Source organism: Oryzias melastigma, linkage group LG1 (assembly GCF_002922805.2).
Source record: "Oryzias melastigma strain HK-1 linkage group LG1, ASM292280v2, whole genome shotgun sequence".
NCBI classification, from domain to species: Eukaryota; Metazoa; Chordata; class Actinopteri; order Beloniformes; family Adrianichthyidae; genus Oryzias; species Oryzias melastigma.
The window spans coordinates 16,363,194-16,386,934 of record NC_050512.1 but is presented as its reverse complement, the minus strand read 5'-3'; the positions used below and the strand labels follow the sequence as shown (position 1 = coordinate 16,386,934).

The window sequence follows — 23,741 nt, the reverse complement described above, 5'->3', positions numbered from 1 at the left end:
TTTTTATTGTGTGCCAGAAACTCTTTTGGCCCCTGTGCTCGCCTTAGGCTGTAAGCTCTGCTCTTGAACTGCTAAACAGTGGCACCGTGTGCTGTGACTATTTCACATAATACACACATTCACACAACGGGACTTCTTTTCGGCACGTTTAACTAGTCATCACCACTGAGAAATAAAAAAAACCCCAGCAAAAACAAGTTTTGTTTTCAGGCTTAGAGGACCTTAAAAGTGATTTAACAATGTTTTCATCATGTTCTAGAGCATTGTAGTCACATATTTTAAATTCAAGTATTCTCCATATGCATTTTCTGAGGTTTGAGAGGTTTGTAGCGTGAAAATAAAAGTCACACATTTTAAAAGAATTGTTTTTAGCCTCCCATCACTTTTCCCAATCATCACATCAAGGATTATTTAATGAGGGAAGAATTCACCTTCTAATCTTTCCTGTATCCTTCCACTAGCTGTGTTTGATATAACTCTTACCTGGTGCCACTGAATATCTACTAGACTGTAAATATACTTGAAAGGAACACTTAATTAATGAGATGTGAATCCCTTAGAGCTAAACTTCGCTATCAGATCCCCAACATGAGCCAAAAGCTGCCGCTCTTCTTTAGATAATGAATGAAAATTAACTTTTTTTTAATTAATATGTCAACTCAAAAAGCAAAGCTACAAGCGTTCTGTTTCTATCGTAAAAGGTAACCAAAGACCAAATCAACTTTTGATCAACTGTTGATCTCTATAAATGGGGCTTTAAAAGTGCTGTCTGTTGGTTCTTGCCACATTTTTGACAATTTAAAATAAACTTGTTTAATTCCTGAAATTATAGTCTAAAACTGCCTGTGTTCTGCCCCTACAGGTTGAAATGTGGTAGTACAGTTGAATTTTGTGATTGGTCATCTGGCGTGAGTCCCACATCAACTCAGAGGTTTCATTTCATCATGTTCTGCTCCTCCAGTGTAATAGCCCCGCCCATATTTGATCACTCAACACCAAGAGTTGAAGCTCAACACTCAATGCCGAGAGCGTCGAAGGTTGCTCCGCGTTGCTGACGCCGAGTGCAGCGGAGCTTGCTTGCTTACTAAATCGGCCCTTGAGTATCGGCACCCAGAGAGCCGCTGTGGGATGGGGAAGCAGCCTGCTTGGCCCTCCTGAACCTTATGATTTTTTATCATTATTTTAATCAGGACTATAATAAAAAACATCTTTTAGTTATCTCAAATTAATCTCTCTGTCATCCAGATCCCACCTCCCCTAGTCCCGCCCCCTTTTTACATTTTTCATATCTAGGCTGAAATGGAGTCAGCCTCCAACTGTCCTCTTGAGTTACCCTTTAACTAAAAAATTATGTTGTTTTTTTTTTTGTTAATAATGAAAATATGTTTGGACCAAGGAGTCATCTTCACGGGAAAGTTACAGTTTTATTTTTAAAGCCAAATCAGTCTTATCTAAAATATTTATGACTTAAGACGAGGTAAACAAAAAGTTTAGTAGAAAACAGAACAAATTCAAAATGAAGTATTTAGTGAAAACATTCTGAAAATCAGAGACTTTTCAGAGCAAACTTCATCTAGTAAACTTGTATAAAGCAAAATGGACTCAGAAGATGTTTGTTTTCTGTTTGTTAGTGAGGACGTTCATTGAAGTATTGTTCAGTGTGCATGTGTAATAATAGCACATTTGATTTTTTTTTTCCCACCCGGTTACGACATGTTGCGCATCGCTTTTGTGTTTTGTTTTTGTGTATTCAGAGTTTTCTTCCTCGGCGAGTCTTTTCTCATCTGACCATCAAACCAAGGTCAGCTTTTCAGCAGGTTTACAAGGGAATGATATAGAAGATTATTGCCTCGATCAATAAGCTCAAAATGAAGCAAAGGGGAGTTTACTTTATTGACTTTCCTGTGTACAGTGGCAGTTTTAACATTTAATTGTCTCTCTGTATTTAGAGCAAACTCTCATTTAGTGCCTGATAACTGTGCCATCCTTGGCCTTCCTCTTCTTTCCTGCCATACACTTGGGCACCATTTGAAACGGCCCTTGTAGCTTAATTATTAACTGCGTTATGCTGCCCTGTTGTACCGTGAGACATTCAGAAAGCAAATAAATAAATGAATGGCTGTATTTTATGTGTTAGTAGCTCTCGCCCTCTCTCTGATGCATCATTTTCTGTCTGTGGAGAATTTTTGCAAAACTTGGGGTGTGTTTAATATCAAAGCCGTGTTCCCTCAGCTTCCAATCGACAGGGCAACAAACCCTCAGGTCCACGTTCCTGCAGGAGAGTGCGAGGCGAAACCAAGAGAATCTGACTTTGTCAAACTCAATATTCCTCCATAATGTACTAGGCCTCTCTGGCGCATGCTTGATCAATTTCATTTATTCATCTGCAAGACATCGCTATCCCTCTTGTTTTTCTATATCAGTTTCATCATCCTCTCTTTTTCTTTTTTCCTTTTTCATTTCATTTCTTTTTCTCCTCCCCCTCAGACCCTGGCCAGTGAAATACTTTTAGACGTTCAAGAGGTCAAGCAGCAGCTGATGAACAGGAGGAGACTGAAGCAAGCTAGCTCCGTGGCAGCAAGGAGCAGCTTATCAGCCAAGTCTATGATCAAAGCCAAGTCGGTTGCTGCCTCCATTCTCAACATGTCAGAGAATGATCTGGCAGACATAATGGAAACCGATCAGGTAAGGCGAAGAAACAGTCGTTCAGCATTCCATACCAGACCTTTATGATCACTAAATCAGGCTTAGTGTGTTTACCAAACACTTAGCACATCTATTAAGACATTATCTGTGACACAGTTAAAAAAAAAAGTTAATTAGGAGCTTTTATTTTGTAATTGCTTCTCTTTAAATATATTTTAAACATATTACCTTTGATCTACTTGTTTCAGTTCAGATAAAGTCACTGACGAAAATCTGCTTTGCTCTGGCCTCAGGGTAGAGATACTTTGATTCCTGTTGGTTTGATAGCTACAAAATAAGGAGAAAGTAGATCTCTCTGTGCAAAGTTTCTTTTTTTTCTACCAATTCCAACTTTTCCAGAAATCCTCTCTTTTGTATAAATCTTTATTGATGGGTAAAAATAAGTTACTAATAAGTAAAGTTGGATTCCAAGCAAAGTTGGAGTTCAAATGTCCGCCAAGGTGTGCAGCTAATTGCTTGGGAAGTTGCGCTGCCATAAAGGAGTCAGTAATTTTGACTCATTCAGGAACCTGTCAACGGCTGCTACATATTTAAACCTCATACAAGCTTTAACCCTTTAGACCTGAGGCTTCCTCCAAGGCTTGGAACTTTCAATACCCACATGTTGCATCACCTCTAACTGGGTTACTTTGACACTAGTTGTGTTTTACAACTTCTTCCTCTCAGGTTAAAAAAAAAGTGTGATTGCACTCAGAATCCTAGAAATTTGCTTTTATCTGTCAGCAAGTTGTAGCCATACTTGCTGAAGTCGATATAAAAAGTGTTACATCACAAGTGACTTGTGACCATCATTAGTTGATTTTGTGCTAAACTTTTGCATTTTATTCATCCATTTTTTATTACACTAGGAAGGTCATTGAGGGTCAGTTTTGTATCTACTAGATGACCTGGGTCAGAAAAAATATACATATCACCATTTTATTTTTTTGCTGCACAACTTCTCTGATATAGAAACCAGGAAGTGTTTAGAGTTAAACTTTCTTCCAAGATTATTTTGATCTTTCAAACACATTTTTACTAAGTAGCTCTTGCACTGGACTTAAAAAAAATAAAACTTTAGCTAACACTGTCTTTGTTGTTTGGATATACTCATTTGTTTTTGCTAAAAAGCAGCAACATCTAATCTACATGCTTTATTATGTTGAGGATTTCTTTAAATGTATTTTATGCATTAATAGTTCAAGTACTTCAAATACAGCCCTTGCACCTTTCCATATCCCCTCATTTTTTATTTTATTTTATTTTATTTTTTAGATCTGTAACTTTTATTCCTTCCTTGTCATTGTACAAGGAATTGTACAGTTTTTGGTCAATTCCTTTTATTTTTCATCTTAAAGCTGATTACAGCCAGTGAACCACAGTTAGTGTTACTCATTATACCCAGAGATGACATTCAGAAAATGATCACCAACAATTTTGTCATGTGCATACTGTACAAATGTAATTATACTTTTTTTTATTATTCTTTAACAACTATTAACTTAAGTTTACTTTTTTTTCTTTCATTTTCTGAACCCGCTGAACATTTCCCTACATTCTCCAACACTGCTATAACTTTGTCATTAGACTGATCCAACATTTTCCCAGGGTTATGGGGTAGTTCCGAATCACCAGGTCCAGAGCACTTTAAAGTTTACCTATTTGCTATTTTTTTCTGAAACTTTTAAGACCAAACCACTGATCTAAGAAATAAAGAAAAAAAAGTTTTACTATGACTGGATAAAAAAATTCTAAAAAGCTAAAATATCAATTTATCAATACATATGAACCCTTAACAATAATATTTTGCTAGATTAAATTTAAATCTGGCTCATCAGAAACATAATTAAATTAAAGTAGTAGTGACTTGAGACTTTTTGATGACATGTTTTATGCAGTCAAGCTTTTTGAGGAAAAACTGACACCCTTACTTATTCTTTAGTAAATGAGATGTCTAACAATGGAGAGACTCGGTATGCTAATCTGGAGCTCCCTTCTCTTTTAATACCTTCCTTGAAGGCCCAAAGTGCTGTACAGTCCCATTCATCCATGCACACACATTCACACACTGATGGCGACTCTGCTGCTGAACACTGGCGCCAACCTATAACCACCAGGAGCAATGTGGGGTTCAGTGTCTTGCCCAAGGACACTTCGACACATAGCCAGGCAGGGCAGGGTCCAAACTTGCAGTCTTCTAATCAGAGGTCGACCATTTTATGTCTGTCCCACAGCAAGACGGCCCCTGCAAGAAACTCGAGTTAAACGATAAACTCTGCTGGTGACAATTAGCATTTTCCCCTCAGTCTTCACTAACACTCCATTACATTACTCCATTTTTAACTTAGTATTACTCAATATTCAAAGCACTGGATTCTGAAAGAAGGAGAATGCTGTGTTATGTCACTCAGTTGCAGGTATTTGTTGCACAATGGCTTCATTTGCAGATGCAACATTTAAGTTTACCTACTCACACATCTCCTTATGTGCCTATTTAAAGCAGTGGAAGCCTTGTCACATCATTTCCCAAGCAAACACTTGGATTCAGAGTAAAGTTGCAACGCATAAGTGCTGAGGTGCACATGAGCAGGCAGTCCCACCCGTTCATTAGCGCTAACAAGCCTGCTTCTCTTTAAGGTCTTTATTATAGGGCACCATGCAAAGGTGCACTGGCATACACTGCCACTGTGCCTCTAGAGAGCTGCTTCAAGGTCTTACCTAATGCGATGCTACCTTTCAGCCTTAAGCAGGGTCAGGCCAAGGTAAGCTACTGTGGTACAGTCTCTCTGGAAGTATCACACTGCGATACCCAAGGTTCATGCTTTTTCTACATAATTTGTCTACTACTTATCCTCAGAGAATAAATGTTCTTACCCACGAGTACAGTTCTCCTTTTTTAGTGTCTACCTTTTATCATTCCTTTTGTAAACAACATAATGTGTTTTTCTGTTTTGATTTCCAGACTACAGAGGCTTTTTGTCAGAGTTCCAGAGACCAGGAGTGGCTTGATCACCTAAACCTCATCCTCCAGCAGAAGGTCAGATTCCTCAACATTCACTAAAGCTTCACTTTTTTATCTTTGGGATGCTGATGTTTCCAGCTAAAGATGTTCGCTCAATTGCTTCTAATAACTGAATTAGTTTTCTCTATGAAATCCAAGTCGACACAGTTTTCTGAAAGTGAAAAAAAAATAGATTTCCACTTTTTAAGTCCTTAAAAAGCATTCCACACACAGACACTGGTGCAGTTTTTAGTTACTTGAACTTTATATAAAGAATGACACTTTTCAACTCCTTAGAATAAAGTTTAAAAAAAGGGCAGAGAAGAAAACAGAATTTTCTATGACATGGAGCATGATGCAACTCTTGTGGACCTACAATGTCATCACAGAAAAGCATCTTTTTCAACTTTTTGTTTGAGTGTGCGCAGCTTTTTTTTTTTTTTTTTGCTGGGTTATATTTTTTTTATATTTTCACTTTTTAAAGGTTTTAAAAAATGTTTATGCAATGATACATTATTCTATTTTTTAGATTCTTTTTAGGCTTTTATAAAAATTTAGATGATTAATTATTCCTAATAATTAGTATTTTTTTTAAACCAAGTGTTTATGTTAAAACAACTTAAATGTTACATTTTATCTCAAGGTCTTGACTTTTCTGTAAATGTAGGACTAGTTTGATAGATGTACTACTTTATTAGTCCTAAGTGTAGAAGTAATTAAGGCAGCAAGTTTATGTAATAACAGTAGATCATGCAGAACTGCTATCCCGCCCCAGTAGTTGTGCTTTAGGCTCAAGAACAATGATGTAAAAGATGAAACAAAAAAAGGCGAGTACATCATCTCTGTTGGAGCCTTTTGTGTGCACTCAGCCACTCATCTGTGAGTGCTCTGCTGGAGCTTCACTTGAGCACTGTCAACCTCTGCTAGCTGTGATACGTGTACGAGAGTATGAGAGTGATTGAGAGTGTCGAATGTGTGTCTCGTCTCTGTTCATGTCAGGAGCTGCTGCAGGCACTCATGCGTCGCCTCCGCACCACGACACACACCAGACACTGTTCTCTTGTTCCCCAGATCTTCTCCTGACCTTTCCACCTTCCTCTCCCCCTCCCACACTAGCGCACACACACGCACACACACAGCGCTCCTCTGAATCCATGTTTTTCCCTTCTAGCTGGACAGCTCTCAGTCCCTGCTCTGTCTTTCGTCCTCCACTGTCCCGCATTCCTCTCTTTCCCTCCCTCCCTCTCTGGCTCAGACCCCGAGGCAGCTTGTTAGTGGGGAACTAAATATTGATTTGGCGGGTCTGTCGATGCCGGGAGAATGAGCTAGTGTCCACCAGAGACCTCGGCACCGGCAGCCTGCTATCGACGTTTTCCGTGGGCAGAACAGGGGTGGTGAAGGAAAAGGGGGGGGCTGTAGCTGCTGTACGAAGTGGAGGAGGAGAAGAGCCGAGTATGACAAGGCTGAGACTTGCCCCCAGGTCCCTGTGGGGACCGCTGGGACCACCGCAGTCATCCCCCTTCACTGAATCAGACTTTTTCTTTCCCCTTTCAAGTCCATCTTGTTCTGTTTTTTGTTTATTTATTTATATACATGTACTCCTCTCTGTCTTCCAGTGTCTTTTTGCTTTCTACGTTTTTAAATTGTTCCTTCGTATCCAACGGACACCAAGCTCTCCTTCTATGTACATTTGAACATTTATGAACCATAATGGAGGACAAAATTATTTTTTTATTTTTCTAGGTATGGACATTGTTAAAGTTGATCACGATCTGATATAAAATGATTTTATTGTGATTTTAATATGTTTTTGTGATGATAGAGGACACACATAAAGAAAATTGGGCTTAAAATAGCATTTTTGAGAATGTCTTTATTGAAGTCAATGGGAAATAGGAGCAGACCAACCTGTAAGCCAGAAGCTCCCAGCTCCCCTCCGTTCTGATGAATCCAGACAACGTGATCCCTGTACGTCTTCTTTTTCCTTGTCTGAGCTGGGATCTGGCTCAAACTGTAAGACTGGATAGCTCCAACATTGCTCGCCATTTTTGTTGCACCAATAGTTTGGAGTTGTGCAGGGCTTTAAGATAGGGGAGAGAGTGTAAACAATGGATGACGGGAAATGAGGGCGGGCTTACTCTGTGCCAAAAGTCCCGCCCACAACTCAGATTTGAATTTCTAATGAAGTCTTATCTAGACAAGGCATAATCATTATTAAAAGACCACTAGGAACACTTTTAAGACACATCAAAAGATGGTCGAAGTGGATCTCTAATGCCTCCTATGCCACTGAGTTGACCGGACCGGCCAGTTTAGAATGGTCCAGGGAATTCAAGTGTTGGACCATCAAGGCACATGCAGGGTGTAGACCAATGACGTAGCTGTTTGTCATAACGTTGCAACTACAGCTAAAGGTAATGGCAACAACGGAGGTTTTATAAATATTTAATAAATATACTTTGCAAGAAGTTTGCGGAAGGCGAAGAAGAATACGGCCGAAAAGAGGATAAAACTTTTGGATTGGATCTTGATTTGGGAAAAGTCAGCCCCTTGCTCTTGTCATACTACTTTTCCACCAGTCAATAGATTTCATTGTGTGACGACAGTAACTCCGCCCTAACTGGCCTGTTCTATTTTTCTGTGGACCTACTACCAACAGGGGACCAAAAATGGTATGAATCGGTCCAGCCTTATGGGTCAGTTTTATAATGGAAACACTCAAAACCCTGTACTGATCCGGTCTAGTCCGGCCTGGATCGCTCAGTGGAAATGAGACATTAGAGATTTCAGCCACACATTGGTGAAGCCTACAAGTCAACTGTGATTTGAGTTACTCTTGGACTTCAGGGACTCCTAGTTTCTTTTTCTAGCTGGCGCACGGCTCACCAAGCAGAACATCTGTGAAATTTAACAGCCCGGCCTGTCACCCTGCCTGTGACATTAATAACCAACTTCCCTAATAGTGGAATGATGACGCGCAGACCTGAACTCACACACTCTTCCTCAGATGAAGACAGAAATAGATACAGAGGAAAGAAAGACGGGAGAGATCCATGTCCTTAACTGACTGTTCTGTCACTGAAAGAGGATGAGGTTATGTCCATCTGCTGGTGTGTGTGCGCGTTCGGATCCGCGTACCCTTTTTTGCGCGAGCACGTGCGCTCTCACAACAGCCTCATCTTGTCACTGTCAGTGCCTAATGGAGCTGCCAGTGGGACAGCACTTTATTATCTCAGTGGCCCTGTCAATGGCCAAACCCATCACTTCCCGTCCTTGTGTGTGCGTGTGTGTAAGTTTGTGTGTCTGCTTGACAATCTGATAAGACTCCAAAAGAGGTATGTGTGTCTACAACTCACTGTGTGGGCTATTTTTCGCAATCACTGTCATGTGCTGCCACATGTCAACATAACAAGAAAGAGAGAAATGCTAGCAAATTGGGCGATGGAGATCTAAAGTTATGTATCTGCGTGCAAGCTGCTTTACCGCCTCCCTCTTAATGTCAATGAAGCTATAGACCCCCCCACTATATGTCCACTAAAAACAAAATGAAACATTGTGTTCATTTTCTCTTCCCCAAACTCTACTGGAGAGTTAATGAAATCAAACTGGATGCTTCTCAGGAGAGAGCCACCATGAGGAGCGCTCCATAGCCGGGATCGGGGGACAGTGATACCTAATAATCATGAGTAGGCAAGGGAGTGCCCAGCGTGGCTCCACTGCTGCATACCATGAATAAGGCCAGCAGTGAAGATGGAGTGTCCGTGTGGGCCACGAGCTCCAAACACCAGCCCGGGGAAGCATTGATTTAATTGCCTTTGGTTTATTTGTAGAGTCCTAATTATTGACTGGAGGTAGAATTTAATGGGCCGAGTCTTTATGAAGACAGGGAAATGACTGGCTTCTGCTGCCGGCCAATAATGAACAGGACGAGTGTGTGTTCATGCCCGCAAACACACACACACACACACCCCCACTTCTTCCACATAATTTTTCACACTCATTTTGTGCACGTATACCTATCTCAAAGCTCATGACAGTATAATAAGATTTAAAAAGTCATTGACTGTGTTGATTTCTTTATGAGAGGACAGCGCTTTGGTTTACTGGTGTTGGGGTGGTGCTGAGGGCCTGCTAATATTTACCTCACAATCACACTCAGGGGAGATGTACAGGCATCACTTCTTATCAGCTTCCCAGCCATAACAAGCAGGTAAACTTGTATTAAGAGAGATGAAGAGACAGGCCAGACCAAACATATATAACCTTATATAATATCCACGGCGCGTATGGGTGGTCTCCAAGACTGAAATCATTTCAGAGAGGCCTTGCTTTGCCTCATTAACGGCAGACACAGGTTTATGAATATCACATGGAGGGTTTGTTGCTCCTCTCATTCCATTGGTACTTAAAGTAATAGCTCTCAACACATCGGATGTTTTATTTCCCGACAGCTGTAACGTGCAGACAAACTTTTCTGTTGTGGTTGGTCCTGTGAGGGTGACAGACGGCGTGTTGTGTGGCCTATTATGGCAGTGTAATGACAAGAAACGGCTCCGAGTCGCACTCTTCTCTCTGAAGGAAAGTGACTAATTAAACCTCATTTAATGATTGAGCTAATTAAATCAGCCACTCGCTTTTTTGTCTCTGTGAGTGCATTTGTACGTGTGAAGAGGGGACTTGTAGAGCAGCTTTGATTCTGTAAATGTGTCACTGAAATGGCAGTGGGGACCGGAAAAAGCGCTGGAGGATTACATCTAGTTTACAGTGTAGTACAGTGTACACAGGACAGTGGACACTTGAAGCCATCATGAAAACTAATATCAACTTTCCAAATAACTGTCTCTCTTAAAGAGTTTGTTTTTCTTGCACTTCATGTTTTCTGAAGATACAATATCCCTCCGTTTTTCGGGGGGGATTGGGAACCGGAGACACCTGCGAATATCCTGAATCAGCGAACCCCTCAGTCTCACCTCCCAACCCTCCGTGGCCGAAGAATTTTTGTTACCAGTCCATTATCATCTAAAACACTTCTGATAATGCTTTGTAAAACATTTTTCAAAGAACCTTAGAATATTGCTCAACATAAACAGTTTTTATTTAATTCAGAACAGTAGACGGTACCGCAGCGTACTTTATGAAGCAGATGAGGGGTGTCACTGTCTCTCTGTACCTTAAAACCAGGAGCACGTGCTTCCTCCTTCATCAAATAAGTGTGAGAGGGCATCTTCTTTCAGATGAGGCCGGTTTCATCTATAATAAAAACCTGCTCCGAATGATTATCTTGTCTAAACGAGATACACCTCAGCACTGCAGCACCTCCTTTGTACACAAAAGTTTCACACAAGCTTGAGTTGTTTGAGTGTTTGGGACAAACTGGAAGAGTTGCGTGACTGATAAAAAAAATCTTCAAATACGTCAAACCGCGAATAATGAAATGCAAATAAGCGGAGGAACACTACACTTTTGGTGAATGATAAATGGCGTATGCTTATTTAGCACTTTTCTGCCCATCTTGAAGACCCATAGTGCTTCACAGTAAAGCTATGTTCACATCAGACACATGTTCAAGAATGCGCTAAATGCATATTCTTGAACAGGCATTTAGCCAGTGGTGTTCACACTGGACAATCAGACAATTTTTACTGTTTACTAGCGTATGTCCACCATCTAAAGTCGGAAAAGTCTTGGTTCAAAATGTGGAAGTGGTACAAATCTCGTAAATCTTGCTCCAGGCTTTTTATATGAAAGACTTGGTGTCATATGCTGGGCACAAAATGCAAGTAATAATTTCTTCTCTATGATCAATTATCTAATAGTTGACACTTTCATGTATTAAAGAGGTTGTCATCCATTTATCACTACCAAATACGAGTTCCAGATTGGTCAAAAGTCAACCTAGTTTAGCTTTCAACATGTGTTCAATGACCAGACGTTGTCTACGCAGAGCCCTGAAGCAGTCTTACTAACTTGTGTACATAAGAGTTTTGAACACAGAACCCTGAAATACATTTGCGTGTTTACATAAACTTTTTATTGGAAATGGTCGCTTGAATGTGCATTTCCAAGTCTATTTCTAGTCTTTTTCACCCTTGGACACACATATTCACACTCTGACACATCAATAGCGGCTTCACTGCTTAACAGTGGCGCCAACCTAGAACCACCAGGTGCAATGTGGGGTTCTGTCTTTCTTAAGGACACTCAAAACCACGAGCAGACAAGGTAGGAACCAAAACTCTGATCTTCCGATCAGCGGTCGTTCACTTTCCCTCTGCACCACAGCCGCCCACTTTTGTCAAGTTCTTTCCTAGGCCGGGGAGTCAAACTAACTTCCTCTTGTTGATCACTGAGTTTCACCCGCAGGTTGCACCTCTTTCGCGCGCTCACCTCTTTTCTATATTTATTCTCCAATCGTGCCCAAATCACCTAGTTTTCTCACCTAATGAGTAGGAACCTGCAACAAAGACCGGTGCTTTCTCTGTTTAATCTTGGGTGTATTTAGGTCAGATCGCTAACAAATTCATGTTGTACATCGAAATGATGTTTCCAAACACTGTATCAAGAAAATGAGAGATTTTTAATTACAGTATTTGTGGCCCCAAGTGTCCAATTCCCTTTCATATCCGTCCCTGGCGGCCTAAAAGGGAGAAAAAGAGAGGGATCCTTTATGCTGCAAGGGGTGGTAATTATGAAGGAGAGCAGGAGAATAGGCTTGCTGGTGATTTTCTTACCTGAGCCCTGTTTGCTTATGTGACACATTCATTATTGGAGGTAATCAAATGCAAGGCTTCTTAGTTTGGTACCTTTGTGCTTTTTTTAATCTACGTATAATGTTGTTGTTGTTATTCCCCAGTTTAATAAATTTGATTTTCAAACAAAAGTGAGAAGATCAAAGATCAAAGAGATTTATTTTCTCCCCTATGAGGAAAAAGCTACCATAACTACTTTTTTCTTCACCTTGACAAGTGGCCTACATTGGAGAGAACTCACCTGCGAGGGACAAAGATTTAATGCAAGAATAGTTCTCTAAACATTTATGTGGTCAATATACATCAATAGTTCTTGATTATTACTATACTAATAATTAAAGTCTATGTATTTGTGTTAACATCTGCAATTATGTCCAAATCTATCTTTTTTATCCTAGTATGAAGAGGTAGCCTAAAAATAGTCACATTTATTGAAAATTGTAATTGTTTGTCAGCGCCTTAAGAACATTTTACTTAACAAGAAATCATATAAGATATCAAAATGTTAAAAGAAGGAGTTTGACACAAGCATTCAAAAAGGAAAAAATAATCTAAAAACGCTATTGTTAGAATTACTTCATATAAATTGTTTTGTAGCCCATTGTTTACTAGCTCTAACCATATGGTTTGTATGTTGTGAGTTTTGATGTACCTAAATGTTGTTTAATTTGAGTATAGTAACAAAAAACAAATGCAGTAAGTGGGAATTACTTATTTTAGAACAAAATGTGAACAAAATGAGAATACAATTTCATATTAAGTTGAGCCATCCTAATAAATTCTTAGAAAATCTAAAATTAGCACCTATTTTTCAAAATCAAATTTTAAATTCAAAAGGTGAACAATGAATGCCACTTGCCAACGTTTATTAAACTTTAAAATGAAATCCTTAACCCATCAGAACCCTTGGTGACATCAGTGTAACAGAAAAATATCACAAGTGTGATCTGTGGTCCACTTGGTCTGTGGTATATTCCACTTCATTTTATTTTTTAAGGAACAATCAGTCCGGGTTATTCAAATAAAACCATAAATTAAAGTGCAACAGATTTTTTTTTTTTTTTAACCTTAATCAAGTTTTTCTATCGTCATAAGTCTTAAGAAAATGAGCTTTGACTTCTTTTAATGATAACTTCCCTAGCTCTTCAAGTCCTACTTCACCTATTTTTATATCTATTGTAAAATCGTTCCCAGTGGTTTTTGATATCCCAGCATCTCACTAGCTTACAAACCCTCCCAACTCCAAGCTAACATTAGTGTAGCAAAAAAAAAATCGGCCAGCAATATCAGAGCTATCCATTCATGCAGTTTTGAACAGAGCAGGGAGACTTTGGTCCATGTCCATGGACCTTAGCTTTTTCAAAATGCTGGTTTTATCTTTGATTGGATTGGACATCATTGGAATAAAGAAATACTCATAAATACAGTCTTATTCTTAAATTGTTTTATCTATGTCCTCCACTTAGACAAAAATGCTAAAAAGAACATGTTAAAAACACGAGTGAGTGGGTCTTCAATGAGAAAACAAACTTCTAAACTGTGCTGATTTTCAGAAAAGCTTGAAAAGGCGAAGAGCAGGGGGTGCTCAGGTTTTTTTTTTTGGCATGCAAACTACTTTTGAGACAAGCTCAGAAAGATCTGCCTATATAACACATGAAATGATGTGAAATTAACATTTTAAGTGCTTAAACATACAGACTTATTATGAAAGGCAGATTTTAAAGTTGTTTAGACAATTATTTTGGATTTTATGGATACTAAACTATTAGAAATATCTAGTCACCCAACAGGCTTTCTTTGTCACAGACAATAAAAAAAACATAAGTTTCTGTTGTCATCAAAGTATCAAACCAACATGCTGTTACAACAGAAATGCTTGATTACGGTTTAAAAATTTGGAAAATTCATGGATGAACAAATCTTTCCTGATAAGTCCAGCAAACTCAGCACTTTATGGACTGTTGTCTTTATTACGTAACAAATATTTAGCATTTTCAGGTGTTGACGAGGCGACAGCAGTTAACCCTTTTCACAATAATATTGTTCTTTGTTGGAAGGGCGTGGGTTCAAATCCCGCCTCCAACTTTGTTATTTTTGTTGAAAAATAACATTATTTATGCCTAATGAAACACAACTATGTATTTAAAAAATAAGAGTATTCACCATGGGATTCAAACTCAGATTCTTAGCATGGCAGTGCAGGACAAATTGTCATCACCGCAAGAGTAAATATGTATATACATTTTTTTTTGTTTATTCATTTTTTGCTAGCCGACGATCAATTGATATAAAGCGCACCCCTGGTGTAGAGCAATTATAAGTTAAAACAACCTAAAACCTGGTCGTTTATCTTGAAAGTCTAAAAAGGTTTTAAATCTTTGCGCGTGACAAATAGTTTGAAGTGTAGCCATAAAAGTACTCTTTAATCTGATGACATCATGCAGATGTTTCATCTTAAACACCTTTTAGGCTCTTTGATTTTCTTTTTTTTTTCATCTAGATATCCAGCTGCTCAACACCATGACTTACAAATTGCGCCTTTTGAAACTACGATGCCGAGCTGTTCAGAGGGAACAAGACAAAAGAGCTGGAATGATCGATCTTTTATGTAAAAAGCGAAGACTCTCGTGTGTAATGCCACTATCACACAACGGTCACTGGAGGGCTGAAACTTTGAGCTGCTCCTTGCCTTTAGGTGTGCCCCAGGGCTATAGAATGGCAGTGTCATTTAATTGGCTCCTAAAAACACCTTTTGCTCGCAGTCCCTGATCTCATCTTCAAACACACACATCGGCGCGCACTCGTCGGAGTCTGTGTCTTTACACGACAGTGGGCTCCTGAAAGACGCTCATAAAAATCACACCTAGAGAAAGCTCTGCTCTGCAGGGCCTGTTGAATAGTAATGGCTGTGGAGTTAGCATGGCATGATGCTACTGTAGCGGTTGTAGTTTTGCCAAGGGGGACAGGGTCACTTGCAAAACAGTGGCTGCTTAGTGCTGGTTCTGGTGATAGTTCTGCCAGAGGGGACAGAGGCCCAAGCTAAATCAGCTGTAGCATAACATTAGTGCCAGTTCTTAACACAGCCTTAAGCAGCCCAAGGGATCCAGCAGAGCAGCTGCATCAGAGCTTACCTCCAACCATCCTGCAGGGTATCAGTCCTCAGCCAATGTGCTGGTTAGATAAAAGAGATGATAGTCGTACTTGTCCCTTTTGTGTGCATGTGGATGAATACATTTTATGAGAATTCGGCTCACAGAGGAGGAAAATATAATACAATTTGATTTGATTTAACAATTTTCAGAAGAATTGATGCTGCAGCTGTTAATTCTTCATGTAGTTTGTGTTTATGAAGTTGAAATTCTAGTTATGAAGTTTAATATCACTACTTGTCTAAATGTGAGACTTTTCTTTAAATGCTTTGATAAAATGACTAAAAAAATGTATGTAATTATTTTAATGTCAGTTTTTGCCTTAAATTGAACTCTTTAAATCGCTCTAGATCATGTTTACATGTTGGTGTTGTTTACTCACATTCCCGTATCAGGACTCTTAATGATCTAGTCTTTCTCTGCTGTCCCACAGAGCCCCGCACTGTGGCTGTGTCTCTATTTTAGTGGATTTGTTTGCATAGTTAGTGGCTCTAAATGCAATTAGCTGATTACGGAATGTGTGTGTGCACATACTCTTGTGTGTGTGTGAGACTGGGTGAATCCTCCCCGGAGGACGGAGCCAGAGGAAGATGTCTCAGCAGTTACTCGAGAGTAGCGTTCTCCGAGGAGCAGCTCTGTGTTTTTGATGCATCCGGTGCTGCTGAAGTTCACTCCCAACTGCACAAATATACACACCCAGGCACAAACGCACAACTTCACAGTGCACACATCCCAGAATTCCCTGTTCTCTGTACCTTTAATGAAGAGGAAGAGGTGCCAGGGGGCAGGAAGACTGCACGAGTGTGTGCGAGTAGTCCAAGTGTTACTCCATAAGGTTATGGCTTTACAGGCGGATCACAAATACATTTATGAAGGTGTCAAACCCTGTGGTTTGACTCTTTGGTTTCATTAAAACAAAACTACAAATGTTATTCCAGTGGGTTCATATCCTTTAAAGACCCACTCCAATAAAAATATTTTTTCAGCTAATTTTTGTTACTTTTTTCTCATGATGGGAAGACATATATAGAAGAATTAAAACAGTGTTTTGGAAAAGCTCATAGACGTCACGCAACAACTGAAATAGCCAGCTACTCCTGGCTGAAGTGTGCAGACTGAGGTTAAGGGCGTTGAGCTCCGCCCACTGAATGCGATTCTTCTTCGTCACAGCAATTGCCAGCATTTTCTTTGCATTTTACAAGTTTAACATGCAATATTGCCACAGACCAGCTTTGGAAGTGTATCCTGAGATGATTAAATTAAGCCTCACTGTGAACATTTTTTTTATATTTTGGGAGAAGATGAGGTATTTTGATTTCAGGATATTTACACTCATGCTACAAGATTTTTTTTATGCCTTTTATGTGGCTACGGCCAAGACATAGCAAAAGTGACTATTCACACGTATTAAGAAGATCACATACGAATAGTCACCTTTTTTTTATTAATGCCAACTTACCACTGCTAACATACAGTGGGCGGAGCTCAACAGATTTAACCCCGCCCATGTTGAGGCACGCCTTGGTCTGCACACGGCAGCCAGAGACTTCTCGAAACCGGTGGGGCAGAAGTCCACCCAGCTCCGTTTTGATGCATCCACTTGCAGACAAATAGATCCATTAACGTCTTCATTTTTCTCGTCTGAGCTGGAATCTGGCTCAAAGCTGTAAAGCTAGATACTTCTGTTATTATTCACCATTTTTGTTGCACCAGTTAGCCTGGGACTAAGAGAGTGTAAACAAAGGGATGATGGGATATCAACCGAAAGTTACTATAGTCTCACCTACCACTCGGAGGCAAATTTCTGATTAACTCCTGTTGCTCTGCATGAAACATGTCTTAAAAAAACACAAAAGCGTTTTAATTTATGACAACAAACAACATAATCATAATTAAAAGATCACAATTTTACAAAATATAAAAAATATAGTTGGAGTGGGACTTTAAGGAAAAATGCCTTTTAATTTAGCAATTTCTTGGATGTTTTGCCACTGGGGCTATAAAATGGTTTATAAAATGATATGAATAGATTTTTCTTTTGTTGCTTCATCAGTGCAAAAAAAAGTGTTAAGATGGTATTTTTTTTTCTAACGTTCACGCAGACCCACAAACAGCTCAAGGCCACTTCTGTGGCTGAACCATGTGGACATGCAACTGACTGCTGTCTATAGAGCCGACTCTTGGCTTGTTTTTTGAGCTCTGGGGGTTTTTTTTAGTCCTTGGCAAGAAATGATGACACCAAACTCTGGTCTTTCTGCAAATGGACAAGCAGGCAAGACAAACAAAGCTGAGTGATGTTGAAACAGTTGTTGTGGAGTCCAGGATCCTCAGATACTTGTCAGTCAAACACCACAACCTGTTTGTTTTGAAGTACCTGAAAATTTACCGCCAGTACAGTTGTCAAAAAAATAAAAACACTAGAAATATTTGTTTTATAAAGGTGTGAGAGTTTGTTATTTTAGTAATTAGACTAGTTTAACAAACTGCACCTAAAAAAAATTCCTATCTGGCGGTTACACACCTCAAACAGGTGTAATGAAATATGTTAAAGACCATCTTGGTCCCAGAGTTCAGCAGTATGATCATAATGTTGTATCACTCAGTCCACCTCTGTGTGAACATGCAGCAGCAAAAAAGGTGCATCCATCCTGTCTTTAACGGCAGTAAAGACGGGGTTAATGTGTACGGGTGATGCCGCATGAATGGATGCCTTTGATCTAGAAAAATTAATGACCAAAAAGTCCTTGTGTCAATTCAAAGGAAAAACAAATTTAGCTGAAGAGCTGTGCACTTAGCATCTTCCTGTTTCCATAGCAACGACACACACACAATCCATTTCTCCATGTTTACTCCATATTTAACCTTTTGAATATTGCAGGATTTATTAGACATTTGTTGTCCTACTTCTGTCTTTGCAGCAGTGAGACTTTTCTTTGCACAAACCATTTTAGTCATGCATTTTATTATTATAAAGCTAAAAGCGATATTCACGAGCTTGCAGGCAAATTTTAGTGTAAAGGGTTTCAAAGAAGCATTAATCAATAGATCCTATTTAGTCGTTAAAGAATAGTTACTTTGGTCTTCATCAAAGCTGTACTTGCTTATAAAATAATAGTATTTAGATTTTAAAAAAATATTTGTTTCCTTACTTTCATTTTCAAATTAATTTGTCAAAGAGGCACAAGCTGGAAGCGTATTTACCTTCAGGATTGGGACGCTACTGGTAGAATATACTTGATATGAGTGAAAAATCCCCACAATTGAGCGGAAACTTGTTATCATTGGTCAGAAATGTAGGTTTAGATGTAATTAACAGCAGGATTGACTCTAAAGCTGCAGCTCTGTTGCCTGCAGAGGGAATAGCTTTGTCAAAATATTCAGCATGAACAGTTCCTCTGGTGTATCACAGGTCCAAAGGCTCCATCTGGGGCTCTCTTGTTTCACAAAATGGCAAACAGACCTCCTGAAAAATTTCCAGATCGCAAAAAATCTTTATTTATTTTTTTCAAACAGTGGTGCATTTGTGTTTTCCTCATTTTCCTTTCGGAAATCACCTCTCCGTGTCTCACTCCTGTCTTCTTTCTCACCTGCAGATCCCCGCAGCCGGCCAGCTCATGCAGGCTGTGCGTGTGAAGATGAAGGAGAGGAAAGTGCTGACAGAAGAGCTGGCCGCGCTCACAACACCAGTCAGCGAAAAAACCTGACTCCCTGGGCTGCGACTGGGAAAACTGTCATCCTCTTCTTTTTGCCCCCTCCTCCCTCCCTCTTTCCTTACCCAGTTCCTCCTCTGTGGGAGCTGGGCTGAGCCAAGCTGAGCCGGGGCGGCAGAACCAATATTTGTGAGAAAAGCGCCGTCTCCTCCCTCAGGGCCACTGGCTCAACACAGCACTCCAGCTTTTGTAAATGAGCCCTCGACATCTGTGTTAGTACTCACTGCACTACATCTAACTGACAAGGTCCTCCAGTGCCAAGTTCATTTCCAGCACAGCCACTCTCCTTCACACAGTTCAGACCCAGGTGATAAAGCATATGCTTACCCAAACCTCTAGCAGACACTCTCTGCTCTTTTTCTTTGACACACTGAGAAGCTCATTATCTGGGTGGTTAACACTGCAGTGGCAAGTCGGGAGTGTGGTGGAGTAACACAATGCAAATGGTAGAACCCCCAAAGAAAGCCAAACAGAAGCTTTTAAGTGCATGAATCCTCTTCAAGATGCATTTTTGAAGAACTTTATTTTGCTTTGGCTTCTTTTCTTGGTAGTTTTTGCTGATAATTTATTCTAAATATGTTGTATATCTCTGCAGAACATGGATTGTCATTTTTGCTCACAAAAACCCTGTTTGTAAATAAATAAATTAAAATCATACATTTTGTTGTTGTTTCAATCCTTCTTGAATACATTGCTGTGGAAGGATCATGGATGTGTAGGCATGAGATGCTTCCTCTCTTTTTTCTACTATTTACTATGGCATCTCCACTACCTAGATATGAAAGAGGTTTAATTAGAAATCATAAATTTGACAAATCGTGCTCCACGCTTTTTCTGTCACCGATATATTCCGATACATGAAAGACTTGGTGTCACATAATTGCGGTCGGGCACAAAACGCTATTATTAATTTTTCCCCCATGATCAATTTTCAAAAGTTGGCACTTTTGTGAATTAACAGGGATCCATACCTAAATACCAAATTCAAGTCCTTGGGTGGCTTAACCTTTAACATGCGTTCAATGGCAGCACGTTTTGTACTTAGAGCCCTAAAACAGTCTTATAAAAGTGAATAGCTATGCGTCAATGTTAGAGTTTTCAATGCATAAGCCCGTAAAGCGTGTTTATATAAATTTTCCATTGTATGTAGAGCCCAAAAACAGTCTTGAAAATGTGCACAGTTAAGCGTCAAAGCATGAGTTTTCAATGTAAAAGCCCCAAAAGCACATTTACATTGACTTTTTTTGTGTGTAGAGCCCAAAAACAGTCTTAAAGATGTTGATGGATATGCGTCAGTGTGACAGTTTTAATGCAGAAGCCCAAAAGGCTTGTTTACATACTTGTTATTGTACAGAAAGGCCAAAAACAGTCTTAAAAACGTGCGTCAATCCACGAGTCTTGAATGCAGAATCCAGAGAAGCTCATTTACATACTTCCTATTGTACCTAGAGCTCAAAAACATTCTTAAAAATGTGCGTGGCTACGCATCAATGCAAGAGTTTTGAATGTAGAAGCCTGAAAAGTGCATTTACATAATAGACTTTCTATTGTACGTAGAGTCCAAAAACAGTCCTAAAAATGTGCGTAGCTACGTGTCAATGTGACCCTTTTGAAACCCGAAAAGCATCTTTACATAGACTTTCATAGACTTTTTATTGTATGTAGAGCCCAAAAACATTCTTAAAGATGTTCATAGCTACGTGAAAATGTGTTATGTTTGAATACTACACAGGCTTTCAACTGAAAGGGTCGCTCGTTGGCGAGGGCGATGTGAACGTAGCTCGATGGTGACTGCATGCTCTCTGCAGGGTTCTGCACCTGTCATGATTGACAGCTGCCTGTTGGCATGATTCCTGTCTGAAACAAGTGACCCCTGCCGTTGACATCATTAACACCAGTGGATTTGCACACACACATGGAAAGCAGCGGTATATAAAAAAGGAGCTGCTCCTGTTTCTTTCATATTTCATTTTCCCTTCCTCTGTGATTATTAATTTTGAATATTGAATGATTTTTGGCTCCTATCCTTGAGTTGGCATCTCGCACAAGAGACCTGAACTTTTTTTTTTTTTTTTTTACCTTTCCCTTGCTTTGTTTTTTCTTTATTTTTGCCTCCACGCTTTCATTTTTACTATGTATAATTAACAATAATGTGAGAAATCCTCCATTCAGGAATTAAAAAAGAAATAATTTCGCTTTATAATCCACCCCCCTCCCCTCTCAAATATATGCTAATGATGTCGTTTTCCTTTATCTTTTTATAATAAAGGATTAGGCCAGAACTGTCTCTAGCTGCAACTCGGGGACCAATTTAGCTGGGATTCAGGAGAGACGAACCCCAGTGGTTAATTACCATTCATTAACATAGTTTGCATCTTTTCTTCTGGATACCCAGGAGCCAGCTATTGTCAATATTTGTCCCATATAAACTTCTCCAGTGTTGTTCCAGTCACTGTCCTCCAGCATAATGCGGGTAATGACAAACATTAATAAGTCAAAAATCCTGTGGCATAAAAAAAGAGCTAAACATTAGTGCTATGCAAATGATCCTGGAGCGCCCACCCCTCCCTGTCTGACTGCTTTTTCTTCTTATTCTTCTCTTCCTTCTAGCCTTTACTGCACAGTCAACATATTTGCTCGCCGAGCCCGCCATCCGGACTAGTCTGACACACTTGTGCTATTTCTGTGACATATTCAAATGCGGGCCCCTTCAGCTTGTTCTCCCTCGGGTTTAATTAACCTGGTCTTGCCTCTGATGCTCCCACAGTGAAGATGTTAAAATGATCTTCGTCTCACCCAATATTCTTCACACGCCCGCACTTCCCCGCTAGGTGTCGCGGATGATTCTTCTTTTTCGTTCTTTCTTGTAGTATTCTCATTAGAGATTTCCGTTGGGAATAATTTTGATCAAATTAAAAGTTTTTATTTTCTGCCGCTTTCATTTGTTTGGGCACAGTGTCTTATATCTTTTGATTCTATTTTTTCCCACAGATTCAGCAGTAAAACGTCTCTAAAGAAGCTCAGGGCACTGAGTTGACTTTAGGGTGACTCATTGATTGGTTAGATTCCCCTCTTTTTTTTTCTTCTTTAGAGTTCCTTTTGTCTAGTTTATGCCACTTGGGTGGGAAGATGCACAGAGAGTACAAAGAACCTCCATTCCAATTTCTTAAGCCTCCAACTGATGCACAATTAGTCCTTGAAGATTTCGTCAGCCAGCTGTGGATGAACACGAGACGGCCGCTGGTGGTTTCCATCCCTTCACTGACACAGTTTCACACCCCAGCTATTGCTGCCAATACGTCAATTTGCTTTGATTTCTTTTTTTTTTTTTTCTTCAAGCGCAGACAGTTGGCACCGACTTAAATAACAAGGTGCTCGTGACATACAGCCAAATATGCTTTTGAAAAATGTATAATGCAACATGTTTACTGTTTTCATTGTGTCTATTCCTCTGTTTGATCCGCGGAGAGGTGGTTCAGAAATGAGAGGTAGATGCCACACGAGGTATCGGTCGAACCACACGAGGTATCGGCCTGGTGGTAAATATTGAAGGTTCCCCTTCCAAATCTATTTATGTATCATGTTTAATATTAGAACAGATGGCACTTTGAAAAAAGGAAGGCTTGTCCTGATGTACATATGCTATGTACACATCCTCACTGATCTTCACTCAAACAAGTCCTTTATCCTCCTCTACTGTGCTCCAGACATGAAACGGCAGCAGATTATGGGTGGATGCAGCCCGCCGTGGGAAGCTAGGGAGCAGATAAAAAGGAAAGCCACTCGGGGGAATAAAGCTATGTTTTGATGCTGTGTGATAAAGTGGAGGCAGAGGGCCAGAGGTAGTGGAACGGTACGCTCTCCACAGTATCCATACTTTATAGATCCTTTTTCAGGTTTTGCTTCCTGATGCTTTTCCGGTGCTCTTCTTGGGCTTCCTGGACGCTCACGTTTGACCATCTGTACGAATTGTCCTACGTCTTCTCTAAAACTGTGATCTGAGCTTTTTGGGGAGGCAGGAAAAAAACAGACTGGTTTTGGGGTTGATCTAGTCCTTTTCAAACACGGGAAAGAAGGAGCACAAATCTTTTCCTTGATTCCCTGAATTCCTTCCCTGTCCACGTGTTTCACCCTTATATCGTTCTGAGCCAAATTGACCCGTTTTTAAATTTGAAAACGGGTCAATTTTGACCCAAACTCAATAGAAAAGTTAAACTAGACTTAGGCTGAATCAGAATGATTCCCCTACCCTTACATTTAGCCCTCCAAATGTAGAGTTATGGAAAGTAGTGTCTTCAAATTCAGATGTCACTCCCACTTTGTGACATCATCAATAAACGCCGGTCTGCTATGTTAGCGCAAAGCTGCTAGTGCTCGCAAATACACATCAACATTGGTTTATAACTTTAAAAAATCATACAAAAACAAGTCATTACTTACATTTAAA

At 39.7% G+C, this 23,741-nt stretch overlaps 1 protein-coding gene across 1 annotated transcript in view; it reads left to right on the top strand.

Moving 5' to 3' along the window:
• The window catches only part of cntln (centlein, centrosomal protein), a 96,899-nt gene extending 76,948 nt beyond the window's left edge, over window positions 1-19,951 (top strand). Inside the window, exons 25-27 of the mRNA XM_024290107.2 lie at window positions 2,488-2,685; window positions 5,648-5,722; window positions 19,178-19,951. Of these exons, the coding sequence (XP_024145875.1) occupies window positions 2,488-2,685; window positions 5,648-5,722; window positions 19,178-19,288 (384 nt within the window). The 3' untranslated portion in view covers window positions 19,289-19,951. The remainder of the gene's footprint in view (window positions 1-2,487; window positions 2,686-5,647; window positions 5,723-19,177) is intronic.
• Window positions 19,952-23,741: the final 3,790 nt, after the last annotated feature.